At 46.1% G+C, this 25,220-nt stretch overlaps 1 protein-coding gene across 1 annotated transcript in view; it reads left to right on the forward strand.

The window, feature by feature from the left end:
- Positions 1-1,302: 1,302 nt before the first annotated feature.
- BMP6 (bone morphogenetic protein 6) overlaps positions 1,303-25,220 on the forward strand; it is a 149,119-nt gene continuing 125,201 nt past the window's right edge. Inside the window, exon 1 of the mRNA XM_045811698.2 lies at positions 1,303-2,819. Coding sequence (XP_045667654.1) covers positions 2,186-2,819 — 634 coding nt within the window. The 5' untranslated portion in view covers positions 1,303-2,185. The remainder of the gene's footprint in view (positions 2,820-25,220) is intronic.

The raw sequence follows: 25,220 nt of genomic DNA on the forward strand, positions 1-25,220 counted from the left end.
AATTTGAAAAAATTTAGATTCGTAGAATTAAAGACTAAAAGATCACTATGTCTGGGTCAAGAGAGAACCAGAAAGAGCAGTCCAGTGGGTGGGGGGAGATGAAGACCCTTCCCCATGAAAAACAGATCCTTTGAAATAAGAAGAAATGTTGATCAGATTTCGATCAGCAGAAACCCCATGATCTCATAAGTCCACCAATCCCACAGTTTTTATCTATTTGGTCTGGCTCAGAAATGCCTTGGACTATGTGAACTAATATAGTCAGTGAAGTTTTTGTTTTCTAATCTGTACACTTTTCACCAAGTAAAAGATCCTGGTGTTTTGAGTGAATTTGTTTGTATGATCTGTAGATTACTGGGCATTCTTGGATAGTGTGAGAGCAGGTGAATTTGTATCCTGAATGGCCCATGGTGGTGGTGGTGTCTGGGTAGAGGGATCCATCTCCGTGATTGAGAAGTGGCATGCTATGTAACCTGTGGCTTCTACATTGATCTTGTCTAATGCTCCCAGCAACCTGACTTTGAGCACCTGAATGGCAACATGCCACGCCCCTACCTGGGCTGGAATTTTCTGTACCACCTCTCAAGTTTTATCTACCCAGCCTCATGAAAGCTCTATTGTATTTCAATACATTAAAATGAAAAGTTAACAGAAAAACTGGAGAAGCACTGAAATATTTCCGAGAAAAGTAGAGGGTGGCTTTTCTCTTTTATTACCTAATTACCCCTTTTCTTTAAGGTGCTAGCTTAAGAAACCAAGCCAAGGCCGAACTGCAGAGATAAATCAAGATATTTGGTCCCAAATGCCCAGGACGCTGGCTCTGGTTTACATTTGGACCTCTCTGTGGCCCGTTTGTGAGCAGCCTCTTGGAGGGTGTGTCCCAACTTCCAGCAGCTGCCTTTGGAAGTCACGTGCCCGCTAAACGCCTATGTTACATCCGCAAGAGACACTAATACACTATTCCTGTTGTTCCTCTGTGAATACAGGTGGCGTTGAATTAACAGCTGATTTTGCTTTTATTTAGTTAAATCATCAATTCAGGCCTTTTAATGTGATCGTTAAAGAGACACGTTTACGTGTTGATTGGATCATCCTTACTAGCGATGACCTCTTCGCCTTTGCTACCTCGCGCCTAGGGTGCCTCCAAGAATTCTCTGTACTTGAAACCTACGCGAAGCCGGAGCAACGCCTCCCTGGAGAGGGAGGGTGAAAGAAGGGGGCGGGCCTATTTAAATACAGGCGAGACGACTCTCTTCTATTGGCTGCCAGCCTGTCTGTTACCCAAGAGGGCAGGGACTCTCGGGGGCTGGAGTGCGGTACCTGAGCGAGACGCGCACCAGAAAGCCCACGTTGGCCTCTGCGGGGAGCGCAGCGCCGAGAGGCGGGAGACTGCGAATTCCCGCGCCGTCGCCGCGGTCACTGCTCGGCGCGCGGGTCCTGTCCCCTCCCGTACCCTCTGCGAGCGGTGTTTGCGGGGCAGCCAGGAGCCTCTAAACGGAAAGCAAGATCCTTGTCGCCTCCGCTTGGGGGTTAGAGCGGCGCGCGGAGATTCTGAGGGGGAGCGACAGTGCCCGAGCGCCGAGGCGCGCGGAGTTTGTGAGCGGGAAGGAAGTTAAGCCTCGCGGAGAAGATTGGCGTCTCGGGACGCCGTGTCGCCACAGCCTCGGCCCCACGGCGGAGTAAACTTCGCGGCGGCCGTGCGAGCCAAGGAGAGGCGTGCGCGGGGATGATGCCGGGCATCTCCCCCAGCTGGTGAGTCGCCCCGCCGCCGCGGCTCCCACTCAGCCGCCCGGGAGGGCGCGGGACAGCGCACGTGCGCGGGCAGCAAGGCCCGAGAGTGACCGGGCCGTGACCCGCCCAGGGGCAAGGGCGCCGGCTGCAGCGCAGCCCAGACTCGGACGCACCTGGCCTGGACCTTGCGCCTCTAGAGACCTGAGCCGGAGTGTGGGGCTCCCCTCCAAGTGGTTCTCCGGGTGATCTCCCCCTTCGCCTCCCCTCCAGCCTAGGCAACTAGGGCCGCCCCAGAGGACGATGAGAGATAAGGACTGAGGGCCAGGAAGGGGAAGCGAGCCCGCCGAGAGGTGGCGGGGGCTGCTCACGCCAAGGGCCACAGCGGCCGCGCTCCGGCCTCGCTCCGCCGCTCTACGCCTCGCGGGGCCCGCGGGGCCAGCCCGGCCGGGCGGGGATGCTGGGGCGGAGGGCGCAGTGGCTGTGCTGGTGGTGGGGGCTGCTGTGCAGCTGCTGCGGGCCCCCGCCGCTGCGGCCGTCCCTGCCCGCAGCCGCCGCTGCCGCGGGCGGGGGGACGCTGCTGGGGGACGGCGGGAGCCCGGGCCACGCGGAGCCGCCGCCGCCGCCGCCGCAGTCCTCTTCCTCCGGCTTCCTCTACCGGCGGCTCAAGACGCACGAGAAGCGCGAGATGCAGAAGGAGATTCTCTCCGTGCTTGGGCTCCCGCACCGGCCCCGACCCCTGCACGGCCTCCAGCAGCCGCAGCCTGCTGCCCTCCCGCAGCAACAGCCTCGCGGGGAGCCTCCTCCCGGGCGGCTAAAATCTGCGCCCCTCTTCATGCTGGATCTGTATAACGCCCTGGCCTCCGACGACGACGAGGACTGGGCGTCGGATGAGGAGAGGCGGCAGCACGGGCCCCGCGAACGGGTCAGCTCGACCCAGCCCCGGCAGCCGCCCCCCGGCGCGGCGCCCCCGGTCAACAGCAAGAGCCTCCTGGCCGCGGGACCCGGCGGCGGCGCGTCCCCACTGACCAGCGCGCAGGACAGCGCCTTCCTCAACGACGCGGACATGGTCATGAGCTTTGTGAACCTGGGTAAGGATCTGGGGTAGCGTAACGACGAAAACACTCTCCCCTTAACGGTCTCCCGGGCCCCGGGGAGGGAGGCGAGAGGGTGCGGGAGCCCCTGGCACGCGGGGCCCGGCTGGAGCGGCGGGGACGCGAGGGCAGGCGGGCTGTGCTGCTGCCACCTGCGCGGCGGTGGGCTGCACGTGCCTTCCCCGCGCCGCGGGCGGGGCTGCGCGCTGGGGCTGCGGGAGGCTGCGGGCGGCCTGGGGCGCGCCAGGGCATGGGGCTCTCGGACTGCAGCGTCCGAGCGAACTCCGCGCTTTTTCCAGTAATGCCGGGGCCAGGTTAACTCGATTTTAGCAGAAAAGCCCCGCCCGAGTGTAGCCAGTTGGGAAGAAGAAGGCTCTTCAACACTCTTTCCCCTCCTGATTTCTTTTGCACCCTTAAAGCTCTGAATGCCAGTTTTTCCCACCGGGACTTTTATGGAATCTGATAGCAACTGAGAACTTTGGAAACTTGACGTGATGGTGCTAAGTGGTATCCACGGAATCGGGGGAGGAGGGTTGCAGAGGAAGGTGCCCAAAGGACCTCGGAAGGCATGCCAGACGGGGTTCGCGCGGGTTTGGGACGGGATCCCCAGCCCAGTTGGGGTAACCCATCCAGGATCCTAGTTCACATGCCTTTGGCGGGTGCCCCTAAAGGCTGAACTTCTGATCACTGCTGTCCGAGCCCTTTGAGCAGAGAAAGGGTGCGGGTTAGGGGCCGGGGTTGGGCGCTGAGCTGGGCTGAACTGGTTGCCAGGCAACAGAATGGAAATTCAAGGGCGGCTAAATCGGGCTCCGCCACAAATGTTCTGTGGCAAACCCGGACGGAGTCACATAGCCTTTTTTCCCCCGAGTTTTCTCATCTGTAAATAAGAACGGTGTAAGGAAGACTTTTTTTTTTTTTTCTCCAGGATCAGTGCCTCTGATTTGTGCTACTCTTCATTCATAAACTGACTCGGCTTAGCGTATACAAAGGGATGTAGGGGGTACTTTCTTTCTCCGCGGGGAGAAATGGGGGCGCCGTAGCCACGCCAGGGGTGGGTCTCCGCCGACTTCCTTTCCTGTGTGAGACGCGTGGCCCTGCCCAGGCCCCGAACTGGGTTACCAGACACTTGTCAAAGCCACGTCAAAGATGTCTGACATTTGACATTACTTCAATGATTACCACGTATAGTAGTTAAGCGAGTTCTTTACAGATGTATCTATGAGATGATTCTCAACTCTTCTGGGCTTTGGGGGAGGGAAGGAGTGGGGGCCCAAGAGGGAGGTCCGATTGGCATCCAACTGGTGCAGAAATCCTCCTGGGAAATTCATGAAACAGAATCTCACAGGGAGTGGAGGCTCAAGGCCTGCCAATCTTGCTACTTGCAGTTCCAGGAGTTCTGATTGGATAAGAATTTGCACCATTTATTGGAACCAAATCCAAGCTTGAGGCACCTCCAGGAAGCATTCTAAGGACTCTCACTGCAGTCAATAAAGTTTGCGGGGGAGGGGCAGCGCAGAGGGCCAGCGCTCTTCCTCACTCTAGCTTCCTCGCACTGCTTCTGGCTTAGTGAATTCCACCTCTTGCCATCCCCGTCCCCTGTTTCCTGACAGCCTTGGGGAGATGTTTTATTGCCTCTTGTTGTAGTCCCAAGCTGGACAAAATGGAGGACGAATGGTGCTTCTGGCTCTTTCAAGGAGAGTCATTTACAGTCTCCAGAGAACAGTGCCTGGGCTTAGACCACGGTTCTAACCTTGGCTGTCCATTAGCATCACCTGGGGACACTTAAAGAACTAAGGGATGCTGGGACTGCTCCTCAGAGCAATTAAGTCAGAGTCTTTGAGGGTGGGCTCTGGCATTTTTTTTAAGTGTCTTTGGTTTTTCTAATGTGCCACATGGTCAAGAAGCACTGGCATGATCCCGACATCTGAAAGAAATCAGATCATCCCAGTAAGAGATCAATGCTTCCTTATGTTCGTGGCTCCCAAACGTTGCTGCACATGAGACTCACCTGGTGGCTTTTAAAAACCCAGATGTGGAGGCGATAGCTCCGTATCAATGAAATCAGAATGTGTGGGGTGGAAGCCACGTATCCGTAGTTTTAGAGATTCATCAAGTGAATCCGGTGTTTGGGAACCCCTGCCTGAGGTGGTATTTGAAATTGTGAGAGTCGGCTTGAGGCAAAGTTTGTGAAAATGGTGACATTTACTGTGCTTAATGACCTCTAAATTCTCCACGTTCCTTGCTTGTCTGACCTTTCTTGGTCTGCAGGTACACATTGGTTCTGAGTCACGCTGCTTGAAGCTGGTTGTCCGCTAATCCTGGTAAGGTGATGGTTTCACTTACATTTTTCATGAGGGGAACTTCAAGGTGCAAAAAAACAACACCGACAAATTTCCAAGAGAATTCAACAGGAATGTCATCTTGGGCCTGGGACAGGCAGATGTGCAAGTGGAAGAGATTCCTGGGTAGGAAACTCTGCCCCAAGCCCCCCCCCCGCCGTCATAGCACTGGGCTTTCTGACTATGAGCTGTCACTGACTGTGGGTCCAGCCCTGGACTCCACATGGGCAGTTAGGGGGGAAACCTTCAGGTAAGTAGAATCCAAGTCACAAGTCATGCCACCTGCCAGTCCAGCAATGCTCTTTAATCTTAATCCAGTTAGCAGGAGGAAAGAGGATTTCAGAATGAGAGGCTAAACTGTGTGATAAATCTGATTATCCTAGCTCTGAGCCTCAGGACAGTTCATTTGAAGAAAATAATTGCTTAGTTAGCAATGTGGATTGTCTAAAGGTGTGGGGAGAATTCTGCAGTTTCCACCTCCATGGCATGTTAGCGGCTTCATACCTGACTCATTTAAAAACCTGCAGAAAGATACATGTTTTCAAGTACTTTTACACCTAGTGAGTTAGATCAATAAACTGGAAGTATAAGAGAAAGGGATACGTAGTTGTAAACCTCTTTTTCTCCCCCCCTGGAAAGGAGGAATAGTTTACTCATGAAATACATTTAAAACACGCTGAGCCCTCTCAGCCGGAGTGGCTATGAGGAAGTATGAATCAACAGAATTCAGTTTCTCCCACATATCCCAAATGCTGGTCATTCGACCAGCTCACTATTGTGGATGTTGACTGTTTGAAACTCTCTCTGGGTGAATAGGCTGGAGATGTGTAACCTTCTTTGAACTAACAGGCTGGTGCCCAGGGTGCCTGGCTGAGCCGGTGCATTCAACCAGGGCCCCAGATGCCATTTTCTACTTGTTTTCTAATGCTAAAAATGTCTTGGCAGTCTAATAAGCAGGCCTGCCAATTTGGTGACCTTGGAGGAGTATCCTGAAATATCCTTTAGGTCTTAAAATTCACCACCTTAGAAAAGCCTTCTCTCACGCCTCTATAGAAAAGACTGCTGTCCCCACCCACTTCTTTACCGTCACAGAATGGCGCTTATTCCCTTGGTTGTGCTTATTACAAAGAATATATATATATATATATATAATTTTTTTTCCTTTCTTTAAAATTTGCTTACTCACTTGTCACCCTGCTGGGAGGCACCCGTGGGTACCTCAAAAGGCAACCAGGCTTTATCCACCATTGAAACCTAAGTCTTAATATCCATGCTGAGCACATGGAAGATGCTTAATAAAGATTGAATTAATGAAAAGAAAGACCTATCCTTCATGTAAAATTCATATTTCCCTAGTCTGGAAGGCCTGATCACTTAGAAATGGCATACCTGATTTCTAGTAAGTCAAAGACATTTAGGACATAGAGGTTAATGGTATCCTAAGTATATCATAATGCTTTATTAATACACTTGGTTCTTTCTATTTGTTACCCATATGTATATTTCTAATGTGCATCACATTTGAGAGTAGTGCAAAGTTTTCTTTAAATCTCTGCATTTCAGACTTCATTTATTTTGAATTAATGAGGTGTTGATCTCTAGATGCTAGGGTAAAAAAAATAAAAAACTCAAAATATGCTCAGAAAAGGGAATCAGTATGTATTAGTACAAGTAACAAGAAACTTATTGTACCAAAAATACTGGCAATCTTCTGAACAAAATTACCCTTGGGAAACATAAATTAGAAGAAAAATGGAATACTCCCCACTTGTATTTGTAACCAGATACACTGTACTGTCTTTTTCTCATAAACATAGGATCAGTGGTACTATTTTTCATGGAGGCTGCCTGTGCTATGAAGATTTTTGTTAGCAGAAAATAAATCCCTGCCTGTAAGCTACTCACAGCAAATATAATTTGGAGAATTTGGTTTCAAGAGTGTGGTTCAAAAGAGCAGTAGATGTTCTAAAGAAATTTCAAATATTAAATGTGAAATTCAGTGGTATTTCAACAACAAAAAAAAATTGTACAAAGTGTTCTTAAACTCAGATCAAAGGGCAAGCAGATATCATTGTTTAGACCTCAGATGGTGTTTCCTCTGGTTGTCCTTCTAAGAATGGGTATAAATCCTTTTTAAATGTGCTGAATCATGCTTAGTTCCTCTACTTAAGAGCTTACCTCCGATTAGCATGGAGAGAGGATTCCTCTGATAGAAAAAAAAAAAAGTGTGGGGGGAAGGAAGCAGGACAACAAGGTTCCGCACTTTATTCAGCATGTCTTCGCTGTTTTCAGAGTTGAGCGACCTTAAATGTTGGATTTCAGAGTAACATTTTACTTGAATATGGGGGTGGGTGGGTGCATGCTGGGCGTCAGAAGTGGTTAGCAGACTCTGGAAGATGACAGCCCTGTCATCATGCCTCACCCTTTGTTGAAGGAACTGAGTTAGAAAAGGAACACGAAGAGGGTAACATTTCTTGGATGATTCACCAGCGTCCTCTAATTTTTTCACAACTCTGTCCTTCACTCTCTGCCTCCTGTCTTGTATTTGAAAATGAATTATTCCATAGAATGCTTTTTCCTTAATATAAAGCCAGTACAGCTTTCTCCGTTTTTCTTTTGTGAGCCGCTTCCTGGTTTTCCCCTCTCCTCTTGTTCGAATTTCAGTCACATCATATTCTTTGTTGCTTTCAGCAGTGGGAAGGAACGCAAGCAATAGAGAATTTAATCAGATGATTGTGTTCCTGACTAGAAGCTTCTATAAATACCCAAGTAAAAGGAGTAGAAATCAATATAGAAACTCTCTGAGAGATGAACAATCCAGAGTCCTCATGTATGCAAACAGCTATTACACATTAACCTCTCTGTCCTCACCCTCCTTGTGGCCATGGCCTAACCCAACCAAGCGCCAGGCAACATGGCTGCCTTGGCCTCAGGGTGTCACCCAGGGCCCGGTGTGGGGCACAGTTGCCAACTTGTGTTCCTCACAAAAAAGCTGATGCCTCCTTTCTCTGTCATCATGACAGCTCAGCTGCTTTTATTCAAGTGCATCTCTCCTCTTAAAACACCCTGGCTGGCTGTGCTCCCTTTAAACTCTTGCCCTCTGGAAACTGGTAAGCCAGAAAATGGCTCCATCTTACCTAGAACATAGGAAAGTGGTGACAATTATATCAAGAAGAAGGAAAACCATTCTCCCTGTCATGAAAACTAGACTCACTAGAGAACCTGGCCATCACCCTTCTCAAGTTTTTGGGAGTGCCAGAAACTCTCAGAACTCAGTTGTACCTGCTCGTCTTCCACTGGAAGCATCAGAAATAAGAAACTGTAGTTCACTGAAGTTGGCTGGATTTTTTGTTCAGTTACTAGTGTTTTGAAAATACTGTCCTCAGGCGCCTGGCTGGTTCAGTCAGTTAAGCATCTGCCTTTGGCTCAGGTCATGATCCCAGGGTCCTGGAACCAAGCCCTGCATTGGGCTCCCTGCTCAGCGGGGAGTCTGCTTCTCCCTCTACCCCTCCTCCCTGCTTATGGTCTCTCTCAAGTAAATAAAATCTTTAGAAAAAAAAAATTCTCTAATTTTGTTTCTACTGTAAATATATAGTATTTCAGGCCTTAATGTATGAAGTGAGACTCTGGAGCTGGCTGGAGACATGGCTCCCTTCTGTAACATTGTTTATCTGGGGAAACATGCCCAAGCAACCGATACTCCATTTTATTTATTTATTTTTTATTATTTTTTAAAGATTTTATTTATTTGACAGATAGAGACAGCAAGCGAGAGAGGGAACACAAGCAGGGGGAGTGGGAGAGGAAGAAGCAGGCTTATAGCAGAGGAGCCTGATGTGGGGCTCGATCCCAGAACGCGGGGATCACGCCCTGAGCTGAAGGCAGACGCTTAACCGCTGTGCCACCCAGGTGCCCTGATACTCCATTTTAAAGCAGGGCTTTCACTATCATTAATAGGAAGTTTGGGAGTATTGGTAAATTTGTTATCCATAGATCATAGGATTTACAGCTTTAAAGGTTTTTGCATATCATCTAATCACTTATGTTTGTAGTTAAATTTGTTTGATTTATTCAGGACTGTTTCCTCTTCACTGCTGTTATATCTTAAGGCTGAGGGACGACCACAAAGAGGTCCTAATGTACCAGAGGAATAGGACCATAGAGCCATTGGTCAGGCAGGAGTGGATAATTAAGGAGAAATTACAAAAGCATGCAAGAGGACTGCCCTCGGCGAGAGGAAGCCCAGATCTGGAATTTTGTGGGTTTTCTCTTTGTGGGTAGCATTCTCTCCTAGAACTCTGCTTTTGGAAAAGAAAAAGCCGTGCATATCTAAAAATATCCCCTTGTTTGGCATGCCGAAGCACTGCAGACCCCAAAGGATTGTTCTCTGCTCTGAAAGTGAGTTGAAAACCAGGTTGCTGTGAGTGGCATTGTTTCACTGATGTCTGCAGGCACGGGTTCTCTTCCTGCCCTTCCCGTGTCCATTATTAAAATGATTGGGTCCATAATAGGAATGATATCTAAATGACATCAGGTAATTCCTTGATGGGTCCCCACGGTCTTGTTATCTCTAATCCAGTCCCCGATGACTGAGTAGAAGACTCCCCTTCAAACATTTTTGTAGAATGAGGTTCTGGTTCCGAGTGGGAGAGCCTTCCTGACTTTCAGGTTCCTGGGCATACGCCCTTGATTACTGATCCTGCTGGATAGGTTGGGATTGTCCTAGGCCTGAAATGTCCTTGCTTCGTATTGCTGATTTTATGTTCAGATTGTTTTCTCATCATCAGAGAGCTCAGTGGGGGTGGGGTGGGTGAGTGCAGTGGCCTTACTGCAGGCAGAAAACAGCGTCTCCAGAGCAGAGCCAAGCCCTGAGCCTTCTACACACTGAACTTTGATATCTGCCTCGATCCTTATTATGAGTCTCCTGCCATTTACCCTTTTCACCTTGTCCAGAATGTGACTTCCAGCCTCAGACATCTGTGTGTGTTGATTGTTGTTCCTGTGTTTACAGTCTTGTTGGTTTCCTGTACATGAACATGGGCTGGCAAAAAATTCTGATTCTGTCTATCAGCAGGGCATGAACTAACCATATCATTGGTGTGTGCTGTTTTATGTGCTGATTAGGTTGAGAGATTTTTATAATTGGGCTTGCTTAAATCCCTGAGACCAGTTATTTTCTCTCCCCTCTTTCGAATCTATGAATTACATTTAGATATTCTAAAGACAGAGCTTTGTAAACTTACAAACTTAGGGACTAAAAGTTTTACTTGACTTTTTTTCCAGATTTTATTTGAACACTCCCATGTCAGAGTAAGTTAACAGACAAGCTGTGCATTAAAAAAAAAAAAAAAAAAAAAAAAAAAAAAAAAAAAAAACCTTAAATTTTTTTTAGAGCACTTTTAGGTCTATAGCATAATTGAATGGAAAGTCCAAAGATTTCCCATATACTCCCTGCCCCCATAACCATAGCCTCGGTTGCTATCAACATCCCACCCCTGAGTGGTACATTTGTTATACTTGACAAACCTACCTTGATCCCTTGAGTTCATTGTTCACCTTAGGGTTCACTCTTGATGTCCTGTGTTCGGACTGATGTAGAGAGACGTAAATCCCATCATTACAGGCTCACGCAGAGTCCTTTCACTGCCCTAAAACTCCTCTGTGGAGAAGCTGTTCATGTCACCAGAAAAACAAATCAATGGGAATATGAAAATTCAAAATAGGCAGAGTTTGTGGGGAGAAACATAAATGCCTTTGATGAATAACGTTTTGTTTCTGTGGTCTTACCGCATTGGTATATAAATAAGTAATTTCGATGGACTCTGTGGACCTGATTTTGTGCTTCTATGTATTGACCCCAAATCCATTAGAAATCCCTCCCCCACCTTTTTTTTTTTTTTTTTTAAGTCTGGGAGTTTAAAAATCTTTTTTCCTCCACATACTTTCATTGAGGTGTCTGTCACCATAGTACCTAGACAATCCCTTAGGCAGAGATATGAGCGATTAAATTTCTCCCTGGCTTGTGCCCTGTTTGATCCATGCTCTGCAGGATTTGGGGGAGTCAAAGAAGCCTGAAGAATGAACGAGAATTATAGGAATTCTGTGCTTGTAAATTATTGAAATTTGGGGGGTGGTTAGGGAAGGGATGAAATGTTTTTCCTTTCTTTCTGAAAACATAAGAACTTAGTGTGCCTTTGGATTGAGAAACTCACAAAAATATGTTTTACTAGCCCTAGAAGCAGGATCAGGGGACCTTAAAAGGTTTCCTCAGAAGAGACTGTTTAGATCAGATTAACACTAAATTAATAGAGACCTCATAAATCCAGAGGTCCTTGAAAGTGATGTATAGATTAGGCTTATTTGCTTTGAACTGTTTTCTATGAGATAGGGCTACACATATTAATGGTAAATAAAAAAATAACGTAACTCTAAAAGATTGCTATTGAACAAATAGCAATTCATTTGAGGTGTTTTGGGAACTTGGTAGGCATTTTATTTTATTTTTACAAGCATTGTATGGGTGAGACACTTCGTAAATTCTCAATTCTCCTCCTGCAACTCTTCATTTTAGTGGGGTGTTTTCTCTGAATTCTAGCTAAATCCCCCCCCCTCCTCTCCCTCCCACAAGGACACCTCTCAAAAAGAGGGGAGATTTTGGGGCCATGGTGGTATCAGTGGGCTTGAGAAATTTAGCTTTGGTGCATAACCTCTGACTTAGGATGTGCTGTGGTTTAAGTACCCCGCTGGTAAGACAGAAGCTTGCTTGAGCCCTAAGTGAAATGATACCACAGGGTAGGATCAAGACTCAGGGTAAGTAGTAGTGAAGAGGACATAGGTTCCTCAGCCAAAGACCTTTGGAGAGTTGCATTTCTCCCAGGGGGCCATGGAACAGGCCTTCGCGTTCTTATGGGGTCTGTGTAGGGTGGAATCTGCTAATACCAGCTTTGGGAACTGCTCCCACAAATCCGGCACCTTGGTTATTTCATTTGCTTAATTGAGGGTGTTTGACACCTGTTGTCACAGGTGCACATTTGTGTCCTCATTACAGGATGTGGACTCCAACATAGCTTCAGGGATGTAGGTGGTCCCTGGTGGAGGTTGGTTTCCCTCTTTCTCTTTTGCTTTTCTGTTTTCTTCCCATTAGTAAGTTTAGCAACTCCACTGCATTTATTTCCTTTCTTATCTGTTCTTTTCTCATAGTGTTGGTGCCTTTGGTTGGTCATTGGCCTAACACAGCCGACTGTACGCCATCTCCATGGTATCTGGTGGTTTTATGCCACCAAAATGACTCATTGGCCCCTAGAATGATTAAGTTGCTGGTTTTCTTGACGGTCCTAGATAGGTGCTTATGGCCAATTCAATATGGAATTGAGGAAAGAGTGCATGATTAAGATTTAGGAAGCTCGAATTGATGCTCTGGTCTTAGTGCTATCCCTTTTCATGATATCTTGGTCAAGTCACTTAAGTGACTTTCTTGGTCTCTTTCCTCGTAAAATATCATTCCTCATTTGTAAAATGTGAGCACATCAGCCAGATCAGCATTTCGCAAAGAGTGTTTCACGGAACACTACTTTTCTAAAATGTTCTGTAGAAGGAGATCATGGAGAAAATCTTTTCTATTCTCTTCCCCTCTGAGACACAAGTCAATCAGCGTATTAAAGCTCTGACAGGCCCAGCGGTGAAGTCTGCTGATTCGTTTTAAGAGAGTTTTCTTTGAATTTACTTTTGCTCTGTAATCACTTTTTACGTCAGCCTCAGGCGCCTCTGCACCCAGATCCACTCCTGACCCTTCCCCTGGTCATCTTGGTGGAGCCGGGGGGGACCCCAGGCGGCTGTTGCATTTCGAGCTGTCACTTGCTCTTCTGTGACTCCAGCTCTCTCTGGATGGGCTGACGTATTCCACCTGCCGCTGGTGGCCTGAGGGCTGTCCTTCCTGAGGGTAGAAGTGGCTTCCTGTTGCTGGGTTGTCTCACCATAATCTGGCTGCTTGGCTCTGTCACAGCTACCTACACCACCAGTTCGTGCATTATTTTTCCTCTGTTGTAAACGTTTTGCAGGGATTTCGCTTTCCCTACTTGGACCCTTGACTGCTATGACGTCTTAATTCAGTGGCATGCAGAGAGACTCCAAGCTAGAGAGAGTCAGAACTCAGTGCTGGGAGTGTTCCCTGTTGTGTTTCTCTGAGTGATTCTTTGTTTTCGTAAACAGCTTTCTTGAGGTATAATTGACAAAATGAGCTGCTAATTATCAAGTGTACAATTTCATGAGTGTTGACATAGACCTGTGTCTACGAAACCATCCCCACAGTCAAGATAGTGAACATATATCCTGAGCTATTCTTCTAGACAGTTGACTGTGCCAGGGAATGCAATAATCCTAACACACAGGAACTTCAGTGAAAATTCCCATTTTTCATGGATGACGTTGCTCTTCATGCATCCATCTCACAAGCCTTGAACATCCTTAAGAAAGGAATTTGCTGAAGATGTTTGGGAATGGTTATCTTGGAACCGAGAACCATGGGGTCAAGCCTTCCTGGGGTCAAGCTTGCTTTCTGCAGCTGTGATTGGCTTTTATCCTATATCTCACCTCCCATATTTATTTTAGGAGATAATAGTAAAAATAGGTAAATAATCTTTTCTAATTTTGAGACTGAGCATGTAGGGGTACTTTTGGGTTGTTAGTGAGCCTGATGACATCTTGTTTCTAAATACTCAAGTTTAAAAGATCTGATCCTTCTGGAAAACATCACAAAGATGCTTTCCTGTGTTTCTGTTTTAAATTCTGGAATTTAGGTAGGGCACAAGTCCAAGAAATTTATGAAAGTAGACTCCAATTTACCCCCAACTTTCCCCCCTATGCTCATCCTTCTCCAAATGTTCTGTAATCTTAAGTGGAAACTGCATTTTTTTTTTTTTTTGCAAGAAAACATAAGTATTGTATTTCTTTGTGGTCTTTGCCTGGAAGAATGACTGATGTCACTTATTATCCTATTATCTCAACAAGGCAAAAACGGAGACTTTTATAGCTGCAAACTCATAGATTGTAAGATAGGGGAGAATTTATTGAGAGTTGCAATTATATTCCTTTTTTTATAATAATATTTTTTTATTATATTATGATATTCCTAATAGCTCCGGTCATGTAATGAAACAGCTTCATGAAGTTACCTGACCATGCCCTAACTCCAGGCCAGGGGGAGCTTCTCTTGCCTTTCCACCCACTTTCTCCTTTCCCCTGACTTCTGTCCCTGGCACTCTGCTGTCCCAGGTCTTCATCTTGCTCTACATAAGACTTTGTCACTTTGAGACCCCGCCCCCTCCCCCCGAAAGCACTGTACAACCAAAAGGTGAAAAAATTCTCTCCTTACCTTCTGGAATGCTGCTTGCTCCCTCTTGGCTTTTTTTCTATCCTTCCTACTCCTGCTGTATTGGGGGACATTTCCTGAAAAGCAGCAAAAGACTGAGAAGGATTGGCATGTGGCACGAGAGCTACACACGGGGCTCAGATAGCCATGGGGTTTAGGGGGCCGGGAGCACACCAGGCACAAGACCCAGGAGATGACGTGTGGCCACTGGGCACGATGACAGGCAGGAGCCCGGCTTAAAAGTGCCCGGCCACAGAGGCGTGGTGGCCTGGCGGTTGAGTGCGCCATGGTGACGGGGAGCCCAGCAGGTGGTGTAGTCAGAGGGCCAGAAGTCAGCCACGGGGATGTCTGTCTGTGCTGAGCACCTGTGCATGTGCTCCCTTCTCTTCCTCTGCCCTGTGTATTGGGAGTGTGGTCCAGGCGCGATATGGCTCCAGAACCGTTTGGGGCGTGCTGCTTAAGCTGCCTTTGCACAAGAACTGGTTTTGGTTTAGTTTTGCTTTGTTTTTAATTTCTGTGGACCTATACTTCTGTAAAATCCACCAGAAATGAGCTACTAGAAAAGCGAAATGAAAAAAAACAAAACAAAACAAAAGCAAACCCAAATCCATACAAAATCAAGCCTTAATCTTTAGTTATTGGATTCTACTGGTGTGAAATAAATCGCTGTCAAAGTGAACAGCCTCCGCTTCCGTACTTGTTGTGGGCTGGTGACGGTGGATCAGGACAGACCTAGTGAGTTTCTTTTTCTCTTTTTAAAGATTTTATTTATTTATTTGAGAGAGTATGTGCGGTTGCACAATTGGGGGAGCAGTAGAGGCAGAAGGAGAAGCAGACTCCCCACTGAGCGGAGAGTCTGATGCCGGGCTTGATCCCAGGACCCTGGGATCATGACCTGAGCTGAAGGCAGATGCCTAACTGACTGAGCCACCCAGATGTCCCAGACCTATCCTGTTTCTAGCGAGCAGCTTCTTGGACCTCGCTGACCCCGGGCATTTGGTGTGGGAATCTACCAGGGTCTGCGGAGCCAGGGAGCTAGGCACCCGGGTGAGGCTTTAATCTCCACCCTCCTCCCACATCCAGCCAATTGCCAGGCTTGCTGTTTCTGCTTCTGAGATCTCTCACTCCCACCAGTTTTCTCCATTCTTTCCCCAAGTTCCCTGCACGAGGTCACTGTGATGTTGGCCTAGACTTCTGTGCCGTCTTCTCTGTGGCTAACCCACCCTTGCATCTCTGCCAGCTCGTCTTTCCGTAGCTCGTCTTTCTGTCCCCCCTCTTCCCTCCCTTCCCTGGATCCTCACGTCGTGCTGAATAAAGCCCACCTGCCACTCTGATGCCTACCCTTTCCAGCTTTACCTGCTGCGCTCATCTCTGTATGGGCCATCCTTCCGCTAACCAACTGCTGTGTGATTTCCTCCTTCTCCTGGCCTTTTTCTCCGGATTTTTAGCTTTATGTTGTACAACTGCCCATTTCCACATTCTCAATTCTGTCCTTCAAACCCTGGTTCGAATGCCATCTTACCATGGTAGCCTTTCTGACACCAGCTGACCTGCATGCTGTGACTCTTTGGAAGAACGTTCGGTACCTTCCTTAGTGCCCAGAACCACAGAGCAGCTTGCTAACTTCAGATGCGTGTTTGTAGATGAACTCTGTATGGCTTATAGGAAGGATTTGGGAACCTTGAATTCCATTGTTGGCTCAGATTTGGGCAAATCACCTTCAGCACCAACTTCTGTGTTTCTTTATTGGGTAATATTTTATTCATCTTGACACCTCCGACCCCAACTAGCTAACTTGGTGCCTTGACATTCCTTGATCCTGGGTGCATGAAGGTCAGTTTGTTCAAAATAAAATTGACATGTCTTCTTTCTTTCTCTCATCACTAATTACATCAAACATCTGATTGAGAGAATTATAAACCGTGAACGCTGTGCAGATAGGAGAAATGCTCTTTAACTTTTCACAAAAGTGGTTCTAAAAAGGGACCTTACCTTGCCGTCTCCTGTCAGGGTTTATGTTCTGTGACTTTCTAGATGGTTTAGAAAAAAAAAAACCCTCAGGAAGAAGAAATATTCTTTTCCTTCTTTCTGATGTCATTATGACTTTAATAAGTATTAATAGGAGTCAGAAGGAATGAGTCTAAATTTAAATTTCCTGGTTGTGCCACGCAGAAAGCTTGCATGCAAGGAGGCACGATTCCTGCAGGTGCCGACACAAAATACTTATCTTGTCAGCCTCTGCTTTAGGCTCGATGGCTCGGCTTACATCGGGAAGGTGTTAGACACTCTGTTTACGTAAGGGCTGAGGGGGTGACATAATGTCTATTGAAGCAAACTCACTTAGCTGCCCACGAGGCAACAGGGAACATTTAAAACCCAAAGACAGATCAAAGCCATGGGCAGGGTTGAGATACCCCTGCCCAGGAGCAGACAGGTCTGGCCAGGGAGAGGGTGGTCTCTTGGTTGGTTGCCCGAACAGACGTGCATTATTGCCTCACTGTATTTCCAGAGCATTGGTGAAATGAATCAGGCAGAATTCAACTCTGAGCAGTCGATCCAGAGAGACTGCCTAAGTGGGCACAAGTATGTCCAAATAGGTTGGAAAAAATGTCAAATTAGAGTCAGCACATACAAGATGTGATGTTTCTCTTTTTATAGACTGTTATAAAAGTTGTTTAAAATTAAACAGCTCTTCAGGACTTAAATTATGTGTAATGAGACAGGTAGGTCCTGGAACAGAAAACACCCCCCTCTCCCCCGTCCACCATCCCACTTAAATTTTGCTCTCCCTACCAGAGTATGCAAGATATAAACACTTTCATTTCCAGGATATATATTAGCCTTAGGATGAGAGGAGATCTATTAGCCTGAGGGAGAAAGACAGAGTTGATACAGGCCATTAAAGTAGCAGATCCAGTTCTCCACCTTTTATTTGATGAACTGAAAGAGTGTAGCCAAGAGGAATATGAAATAACTTCAGGTTCCTATTTGTAAAGTGGTGAGCTTGTGTATTTTATAATTTTAAGATATGAATGTAGAGGAAGGTGTTATATTATACAGTATATACTCTGTTTACCTGACTCCCACCCAATTAGGCCGTTTTTATTTTTTCTCAGCCTTAAAGAAGTAGTGATGACAAATAGAGATTGTATATATTTAAGGTATCAAATCATGATGATTTGACAAAAGTAAGTGTGAAATGATCACCACAATCAAGCTAACGAACCAACTGTTATGTTCTATAGTGACCATTTTCTGCGTGTGTGTGTGTGTTAAGAACACTTGATATCTACCTTTCTGGCACATTTCAGGTATACAGCACAGTATTAACCGTAGTCACCATGCTGTCCTTTAATCTCTAGAACTCACCATGTGTAACATATCTTGTACCCTTTGACCAACATCGTCCCATTTCCCTGCCCCCCACCCCCAAGCCCCTGCAACTACCACTCTCCTCTTGGCCTGAGTTTGACTTCTTTTATTTTTATTTAAATTCAATTAGCCAACTTATAGTAAGTACATCATTACTTTCAGGTGTAGTGTTCAATAAATTATCAGTTGTGTGTAACACCCAGTGCTCATCACCCAATTACCCTATCCCCCCATCCTCCTGAGTTTGACTATTTTAGATATATAAGTGGTATCATGTAGTATTTGTCTTTCTGTGTCTGACTTCTTTCACTAGCATGATGTCCTCCAGGCTCATCTGTGGTGTGCCAGGGTTTCCTTTTTTAAGGCTGAATAATACCCTACTGCCTACACCACATTCCTTTTACTGGTCATCTGTCCACAGATACTCAGATTGTTTCCATATCTTGACTGGTCTTTTTTTTGGGGGGGGGGCTCTGTTTAGGAATAAGTAATAGTGTAAAATGTTGCAGTATTCAGGGCTTAGAAGGTTAAGGTATCTTGGCTACTGTAATATCTGTCCTCTCACTTTTTTCCCATTTGGCCAGCTCTTGTTAGAGTCACAATTCATCTTGTGTTTGTAGTACGTCACCTAACTTGTATTCTCTCGGTGTGGGATGACATGAGACACTCTTTTCTGAAGCAAGTGGTCATCCCTTGGACTTTTTCTCCCCCACCTGTGTTTTCAGGGCGGTAGAAATGCTCATTCTCATGCACTTTAGATTTTTGTGACCCTTCTGGTGCTCGGGGCCTGGCTCAGAGGAAGCCGAACTCAGAATTGAAACGTCTCCTGAAGTTCCACCTTGCATCACTCAAACCACAGAGACAACTGGGATAGCCCTGTTAACACTACAAAAATAAAAGATGTCATTCGCTGGAGTGAGGGATTTATTTCCATGATTCTCTAAGGTCAGCTACGGTACATGCTTTTTCCTCCTGGGCAGCGAGCATGTTTTACCAAACTCTTACCTAAGTGCTTGTCATTTACAGTCCCACAGTGAATTCTCGGCCTCCTCCATGTTGATTTCAGCGAATATTTCGATTTGCTTCTACACCTTTTTTGAGCAAGCAAATTCCAAGTTGCAGTTCATCTTTTAATTTTTTTTTTTTTAAAGATTTTTATTTATTTATTTGACAGACAGCCAGCGAGAGAGGGAACACAGGCAGGGGGAGCGGGAGAGGAAGAAGCAGGCTCCCAGCGGGGGAGCCTGATGTGGGGCTTAATCCTAGAATGCAGGGATCTCGCCCTGAGCCAAAGGCGGATGCTTAATGACTGAGCCACCCAGGCACCCCGCCATCTTTTAATTTTTGCCAATACTTTGTGAAAACGTTCAAACAGAAAAGTTGAAAGATTTTACAGTGACTATGTACCCCCCACAGGATGCAAAAAAGATCTGCTTATAAAAGGATCCCGTATAGCCCATGAAGACAAAGTATATAGGTTCTCTTGTCACATCCTTTCAAATTCTGGAAGACAGAGTGACAGTGTGCCTCTGAGGCACTGGGTCACCTACTCTGACGAAAGGGTTCCTTAAACCCAGGGGGAGTGTCTTCAGTGTAGAAGTGACAGATTTAGTTTGGTTGTCCAGTATGTTTATGGAGCTCTTTCAAGGCATCAGGCTAAGCACTGGCTCTACTAGGGAGAGGAGACGTGCACTTGCTGCCTCCAGAGAAAGAGGCAGACATATGGACACCTAACCCTGACCCCAAACAGAATATGGTGATGCCTGGGATAGAGCTAAAAGCAGAATATTATGGGTGTACCAAGGAGGATGTGATTACTTTATGGGGGAACATGACATTCAGGCTGAGTGTAGAAAGAAGAAGAGTTGGCTTTCTGCTGGTGGATATGGAAGGCACGGGCATTCCTGCCTGAGGAAGCTATGGGGGTGATGGTGGCGGGGCGTATTTTGTGAGGTCTGAGGTGCTGGATCCGAGGGTAAGTGGGCCTGGAGGTGGTATGGGAGGACTCAAGTGGTAGAGGAGGTGGAAAAAGTAAGCTTAGACCCAACCGTGAGGAATACTGAAGCAAGTCTGAGGAGTTAGGACTTTATTTTGTAGGCAGTGAAGAGCTATTTACAACTTCTCAGTAAGGCTGTGGAATGGCTGATGTGTGCTTAGGAAGATATTTCTGGTAGCAGTGTGGAAGGGGCTGGAAATGGGGAGACCAGCTAGGACACTTTTGCCATTGTCTGGGTAGACCCCCCCCCCCCTCATTTAATCTGTATCTGCAGCATCTGAGGGGCTTTTTGAAATTTTAAAAGGATTTTGCATTTTTTCCTTCCTTCAGTTAAGTTTAGAATGTTTAATAAAGAAGGGAAATTAGGTGACAAATTCATGAATAGCACCTAAGAGATTATAACTTGTGGAAAAAGTGCTACTTCCAGTAACTAAAAACTGAAACGTGGTGATTTAAATAGACATTTAAATAGACTTAACCTGGTCTTCCTGGAACTCTTTCCCTCGTTTCTTCTTACAATTAAAAACAGCAGTTTGTGAGCTTAGAATTGTGGTCAAGCTGCAGAGAATGTTTCCATTTTTGAAACTAATTGGCTCAAGAGGAGACTTGAGAGTAGTGAACTAAGCGTTGTTCACAGGCTGCTCAGCCCAGCTGGACTGACCAGATTGAAATTCAGCTTCATTTCCCACCTGGTTGGTCTCCATTCCATTGGCCAACCCACCCCTGTAACAGGTAGCATGAAAGAGAGGTGTCTTCTGGGGCTGGGAATTAGCCAGTGTCAATTCAAGTAGATGACACGCTCTTCTTCTTTCTACTTCCCTAATTCATCACATGAGGACCTCCTCCTAAGAATTTTTATTCACAGTGCACAGTTGACAAATGACAAAACGTCATTACCTCCATACGCAAAACGCAGGACAACCACGTGCATGAGAGATGGGTTAGAGATGTGACCATGGCCGGCGTGGGTATTTGTGGTAGGTGAGATTCTGGCCCCCATAGCATTTGCCTTTGGTGTTTGCCTATGGATATGCTGTTACCTTGCCTGGCAGAAGGGAATGGAGGTTCCTGAATAGCTGACCTTCAACGAGGGAGATGGTCCTGGATGATTAGTCACAGGGGCCCTTAAAAACTGAAGAGGAAGGCAGCAGAGGCAGAGAGATGTAGTGGAAGAAGAGGCAGGTTCAGGATGCAGTAGGGACTCATCCCTCTGTTGCTGGCTTTGAAGATGGAGGAAGGAGCCTCAGGCCAAGGGCTGCAGTGTCCTGGGCCCTCAGCCCACAGCCAGCAAGGAAATGCGGACACCCGCTCTACGACTGCAAGGAACGGAATTCTGCCAACCTGAATGAGCGAAGAAACAGATTCTCCCCTAGAGCTTCCAGAAAGAAAAGCACTTCTGCCGACACTTTGGTTTGAGGTGGGTGAGACCCATGTCGGATTTCTGACCTATACAACTATGGTGGTCTTAAGCTGCTAAGTTTGTGGTCATTTGTGAAGGCAACAATAAAGAATGAATATGGTGTTACGTGTATAGAGGGCTTTGATACCGTTCTTGTTCCCTTGGAAATCCCTTCAGTTGGCAATTGGATGGTGGCACTCTGGAGGATTGCACAGTAGTTGCTGGAATGGGCTTTTTTCCCTTAGTGGGGCAGCGTTAGGTCAGTGCCTTCTCTGTGCTCCAGTCTTGTCACCTGCAAAAACAGGGCATAACAATTGCATTTAGTTCTTAGGGTGGTTGTGAGGATTCATTGAGCTGCTACATGTAACAAGTGTAGCACAGTGCTTAGTACATTTTAAATGCTGTTATAAGCTATTGGATTTGTTTGCAATAAGGGACCATTACAGAAAGTCTTTATGTTCTTTACCTGTCATACAACTTAACACATCCTCTTATGTTAAGGATAGGAAACCATAAAAAAACAACACCACCACCCAACTGGGAGACTTCAGGCAGTAAATATTCTGGAATGAGCGTATATATGATGTGAACTTGAAGTAATATTTGAGAGAAATTTATAAAGCTAACTCACTATGCCAGTGCAGGGTGAAATAAAATGGGATTTTGGGGGCTATACCAATTCTGGGGACCACCAATACCTTATGAATTAGCTTAGTGCCTATGGTGAGCTTCTGAGTGGGTGGAGATGTTTGCCATTATTAAGCCTACCCAAACCGAATGATTAAGATTCCCCGTCGATGTCCGAATCATCAGCATGTACTGAGGAATGTTCCAGTTCTGTAGGCCTATAATTTTGAAATTGCGCAGTCTCATAATTTCCATAGTCTTAGAATTTTCTTGCACCCATTGATGGTCCTAGTCCCTGGGGTTGCAAGTGTGCTGCTGTGTTATGATAATGTCCTAATGCTGTATCCAGAGAATGAGCCTGTTGATGTAGGGGTTTCCATTTTTTTCATTGAGCCAAATCAGAAATCCTAGTAAAACAGGAAAAATCTCTAGTACCACCACTTTGAATTCCCACATTAATGCCACCGGTTTTCTGGCCTTCAGTGTAACAAGAGCTTACAACTTTCCTGTAGATACTCCTTGCCTACTGTGTGTTTCGTCTACCAGAGGCAACCACTAATGAGCCACTGTACTTCCACTGGGGAGCGGCAGGCATAGGGGTTTCATGTTGTTGATACGCTTTTCAGAATATGAAGCTATGCTTAGGTCAGATTGCCAGTATCAGGAAAATTCAGGGTTCCCCCCCCCGTCTTGTGTTTTATGAATATAGAGGTGTTATAAATGATTGTGTTTTCATATTCTTTGGTCAGTAGGAATCTCAGAACTACTTCTATTTATTGTATGGTATTTATTTTCCTATATGAACCTCACTGTCTTGCCCTTTCCTCCTTTTATTCCTATTTCCGTATCTGCTTGATGTTCATTCTGTCAAATCATTTTTCTGTAAATTGTCTCAGGTCTGTTTTTTTAAGAGCTAGGGAGAAACAAATTACTGCTCAAGATCAGTAATAAATTGTCCAGGAAACCATTGCCTGTTGTCATGGGAGCCAGTAGTTCCTACTCCTATTCTGTGGCCGTGCCTTTGGGACTCTTCTCTAAAGAAATGGCTGACACCCTGTTATGTCACCGTGAGTGTAGGGCTGCAGTGTTTTGCCAAGCAGTTATGTGTCACACACAGTCCTCAGGGCAGATGGGACAACGGGACATTGCCTGGTTGATTAACTTTGAAGGCAGGGTTGACTTGACATTAAACTTTAAGTGTGGCAGGTGGATAAGGGACATCAGGATCGTTTGAGGAACTTACTTAAAATACACAATCCTGGGGCGCCTGGGTGGCACAGTGGTTAAGCATCTGCCTTCGGCTCAGGGCGTGATCCTGGCGTTATGGGATCGAGCCCCACATCAGGCTCTTCGCTATGAGCCTGCTTCTTCCTCTCCCACTCCCCCTGCTTGTGTTCCCTCTCTCGCTGGCTATCTCTATCTCTGTCGAATAAATAAATAAAATCTTAAAAAATAAAAAAATAAATAAAAATAAAAAATAAAATGCACAATCCTGGGCTTCCCTCTCGGAGGTTTTGATTTACTATGTCTGCTGTGGGACCAAGGAATCTGCATGTTAAGAAGCATCCTAAATTGTTTTTAATCAAGTGGTTCATGGACCAGACTTTGAGCAGCAGGGCCTCACAGGGTGGGTTGGATTTAAAGAGACGAGGGGTGCTGCCCCTCAGGTGATAGAACTAGCCGAAGGAAAGGCACAACTCATGGTCATAGGCCAGGGTGGGTGACAGGAGGGGAGGCGAATGTGTGAATACTGTGAATGCTGAGGGCATTTTTCCTACTGTCCGTGCCACCTGTATATCCATCCATTTAAACACCAGAGTCCCTATTGTGTGGTGGCTGTTTCGCCAGGCGCCAAGGTTACTAAAATAGAGAGGCCGTGTTCTTCCAGCAGCAGCAGGTTGTTGAGAAGGGAGAGGCTGATACATGCACACACAGGACTTCTGGAGTAGACCTCGTATTCCAACAGATATATTTGGAGTATATCAATTAGGGAATGTTAAGGGCAAGATGAGGAAGCAGAGGGATTCTAAAACACAGTTGTGCAGATATTTTTCTTTGAAGTTTCTGAAATTGTACAAGGTGGTGATTTAGCTTGAGATTCCCCACAATGACTTTTGCAATAACATTTAATTTTTATTGGGTGGTTTGCTTGTGTTCTATCTGCCTTTTTGCTGCTTAACTAAGTGAACTGTATAAATATAGGGACCTAGGTGTGTCTTGATTTTTCCAGGTGGTTCTGGAATTTGAAATTTAAAAAAAAAATAAAAATTTCTTCAATTTTTTGTTCTCTATTTTTTATATATGTATTTTATTTTAGAGAAAATGCAGTGGGGGGAGGGGCAGAGAGAGGGAGAGAGAATCTCCAGCAGACTCCACACTGAGCATGAAGCCCAACGCAGGGCTTGATCCCACAACTGGGAGACCATGACCTGAGCTGAAACCAAGAGTCCGGTGCTTAACCAACTGAGCCACCCAGGCGCCCTCTATTTTTTTTTTTTTTAAAGTAGCCTCCGCACCCTGCATTGAGCCCAAAGCAGGGCTTGAACTCAGCACTCTGAGATCAGGACTGAGCTGAGATCAAGAGTCAGACACTTAACTGACTGAGCCCACCCAGGGACCCCTATTCTCTATTCATTGAAAACAAAGTGAACATTCTTTATTGGAAAGAAACTTAATAAATAGTAAGCTTTTCAATAACCTGGCTGCTGTTTATTTTCTTGTAAATCTGATTTCCATGGTCATCAAGCACATTGAGACTAAATGTCAGGTAACCTCCTTACTCAACTCCTGCCCCCAATTCTGCCATGTCCGAGCTCTAATTCTCTCCACCTTGCATGTCTTCTCGAACTGCATCAAATACGATGGTGGATGGATCCATCTCAGGATGCTGCTTAATTTACTCTCAACTTAGAGCCAGAGCTAAAATGCCCAACCTACTTGTCCTTGCCTACAATCCAAAGCCTTGAATGTTGTTGGATTACTCTGTACTCAGCCACATTAAGCCCCGTGCCTTTGATGTAGCTTAAAGGCGGACTTGACCAAGTGGTATTGCCTCCTGCTGATAATTTAGGTGAAAGCCAACACCATAAAAATGAACGTTTTTGCTGAGAGTGCTCGCTCTACTACCTGCAAGCCCAGCCAATCATGCTGCCAAATTGGTCAAAGAATTGGCTTGAGAATTGCAAAGTGTGTTCCTCTGGCAGAGGAATGGAGCCCAGATCAATCTCCTGGGGCTCCCTAACTAAAATGTAGTAGACATGTCAAACTCGTTAATTCGGAAACTTAAAAAACCCTCTTA

The sequence above is a fragment of the Ursus americanus genome, chromosome 32, assembly GCF_024610735.1.
Source record: "Ursus americanus isolate L20-20 chromosome 32, mUrsAme1.1.p, whole genome shotgun sequence".
NCBI lineage: Eukaryota > Metazoa > Chordata > Mammalia > Carnivora > Ursidae > Ursus > Ursus americanus.